This window comes from Poecilia formosa, unplaced genomic scaffold (assembly GCF_000485575.1).
Source record: "Poecilia formosa unplaced genomic scaffold, Poecilia_formosa-5.1.2 Scaffold750, whole genome shotgun sequence".
NCBI lineage: Eukaryota > Metazoa > Chordata > Actinopteri > Cyprinodontiformes > Poeciliidae > Poecilia > Poecilia formosa.
The window spans coordinates 158,261-160,592 of NW_006800689.1; the positions used below are offsets into that span (position 1 = coordinate 158,261).

At 39.3% G+C, this 2,332-nt stretch overlaps 1 protein-coding gene across 1 annotated transcript; it reads right to left on the reverse strand.

Moving 5' to 3' along the window:
- Window positions 1–6: 6 nt before the first annotated feature.
- On the reverse strand, window positions 7–2,005 carry LOC103131376 (uncharacterized). Its single transcript, XM_007542998.1, has 4 exons — window positions 1,491–2,005; window positions 1,300–1,404; window positions 468–806; window positions 7–305 (listed from the first exon to the last, which is right to left on the reverse strand). Exons 1-4 carry the CDS (start codon window positions 1,927–1,929, stop codon window positions 163–165), a joined length of 1,026 nt encoding a protein of 341 aa, XP_007543060.1. The 5' UTR covers window positions 1,930–2,005; the 3' UTR covers window positions 7–162.
- Window positions 2,006–2,332: the final 327 nt, after the last annotated feature.

Here is a 2,332-nt window from a genome sequence, read left to right on the forward strand (position 1 = left end):
TATAATCTGGCTCTCTTTCTTCCTGTTTAGAGAATTTAATCCAAATACAACACCAGCAGATCTCTAATGAGTTTAGGTGCTTATAGTGTTCCTCCTTTTCCTCTTTCTTCTCACACCAGTGATGAAAAGGAGAAGAAAGAAGAACTAAACTGAAAAGCACAATCACCTTTCCTTTGACCTTCCTTTCTTCAAACTTATGGAAATACAAACTACAATGGTTAATATTGCAGCAGGAATCAGTCCAATATGTTGATGGTAGTTTGCTCTATTGTTCCCTGAATCCTGGATTCTTCTATTTATGTTCCCTGCAGAAGAGAACCAGGAGTTAGTCTGATATGACTGAAGATCATTATCATCATATCCCATATCAGCTACTGATGATGAGACTCTACAGAGTCTCATCATCATCATCTGATCTGAGATCCAGAACCAGGAAGCTGCTGGTTCTGATCCAGACAAACACTCACCTGGAGGAAGAGGAGCAACAACCAGATCGATGGTGCTGATCTTCATATGACGGTTTGTTTTAATGACTCGACACTCATATATTCCTCTATCATTAGTCGTCACGTTTTCCAAAACCAAAGACACGTCTCCATCTTTCATCTGTCTGTCCTTCAGATCCACACGGTTCTTATAAGACGGATGCTGGTTTTCTGGATCAAGCATATAGTCTCTGTATAGAAGAACATATTCTGACCCCAAATCACGCCTGCTCCACTGTACAATGATAACATGTTTGTCCTCAGCAGATCTACATGGCAGAGTGACGTTCTGTCCTGGTTCTGCTGTGACGTTAATCTTGTCTATAAGAGAGAGGATACGAATTAACAGCCATTCATCCAACTCGATCTTCCATAATCTGTCTTCAGCTGATATCTTTTGGAGCAAAAACAAACATCTCATAGTGACTTCAGGCAGAATAAATAAGGTCTCTTTGTTTCATTACCACAGCTTCATGTTGATCTGTGACTTTTGACCAGCATCGTGACCTGCATGGCTTAAGCCAACCACAAACTCATCATGTTTTGTGTGCCACATAGTTATTTTTTATTGATGTCAAGCCTCATGCCCTGGTCACCTCTGGCAAACATTAAACCAAGCAAACCGTTGCGTAAACAAACAGAAAAAATAGCTCAATTGTGCCACATAGTTCCAGTAAACACAGTTAGTCTGAAATAATCAGAATGATCCCATGAGTTATTTGATGCACACAACAAAATCCATTTATTTATTTTTCCTTCAATATCCTGTGTGTGTGTGTGTGTGTGTGTGTGTGTGTGCATATTTAATACAGACCAATAGGTGCTTCAAATCCATCTTCTTTCTCTCCATCATTGTGACCTGCTTCTTTATTTCCTTTGTCCTTTTCTCCTCTTTCCCCTATTTGTTTCTCAAAATGACCTGTAGAGTAGAATCAAGTGTGATGTGAGATTCTACCATCTAGAACCAAGAAGCTGCTGGAGGTTCAGATCCAAACAGACACTCACCTGAAGAAGAAGTTATCACCAGTGTTATGTTGTTGATGAGTATCTTCCCACGGTATCTTCCTCTCTGGACCACCTTACACTCATATGTCCCTTTGTCATTCATTGTCACATTTTTCAAAACCAGAGATACGTTTCCACCCTTCATCTCTCTATCTTGAAGATCCACTCGGTTCTCAAAAGAAAGATGCTGGAAGCTTGGATCAATTTTCTCATCTCTGTAGAGAAGAACATATTCTTCCCCCAGATCCTTTCTGCTCCACTCTACAACAGTTATTGGTTTCCCAGGAGCTACACATGGCAACGTGACAGTCGTTCCAATTTTAACATCGAGACCTGCAAGAGAGGAAACATCAGAAAGCAGAGAGGTTAAAGAGACAAAAAAAGAGTTTGAAGTTTCACACCAGAAGCTGAGTCCAGACATTAAAGGGATGCCTTTCATTTCTGAACTGGTCAAAAAAAGAGGCCACCAGTCACAGAGAAACTGTGACTGGTTCTGGAAATCAGCACTACCTTGTAAATATTGTCCCATTTTAAACTCTTCCTTTCTCTTTATTCAGAATATTGTGATCATGTCTTTTCTAAAGCCACCGATTACCTGCAATTGATTTAAACAGGTTAATACAAACGAGAAGTCCTAAACATCAGTCATTTTGGATAAAATTCCACAATTAATCATCCTTAATCCTTAATTTATGTGTCAGAAATCTGTGCAGCAGCCAGGCTGGTCAGAAATCACAGGAGCAGCTTCACAGTGCAGCTTTCAATTAGTGACTCTAAAGTTGTGTCCATGTAAAACTAACTTTGTTAAAATAAAAATACATTTATATTAAAAATACTTTAGA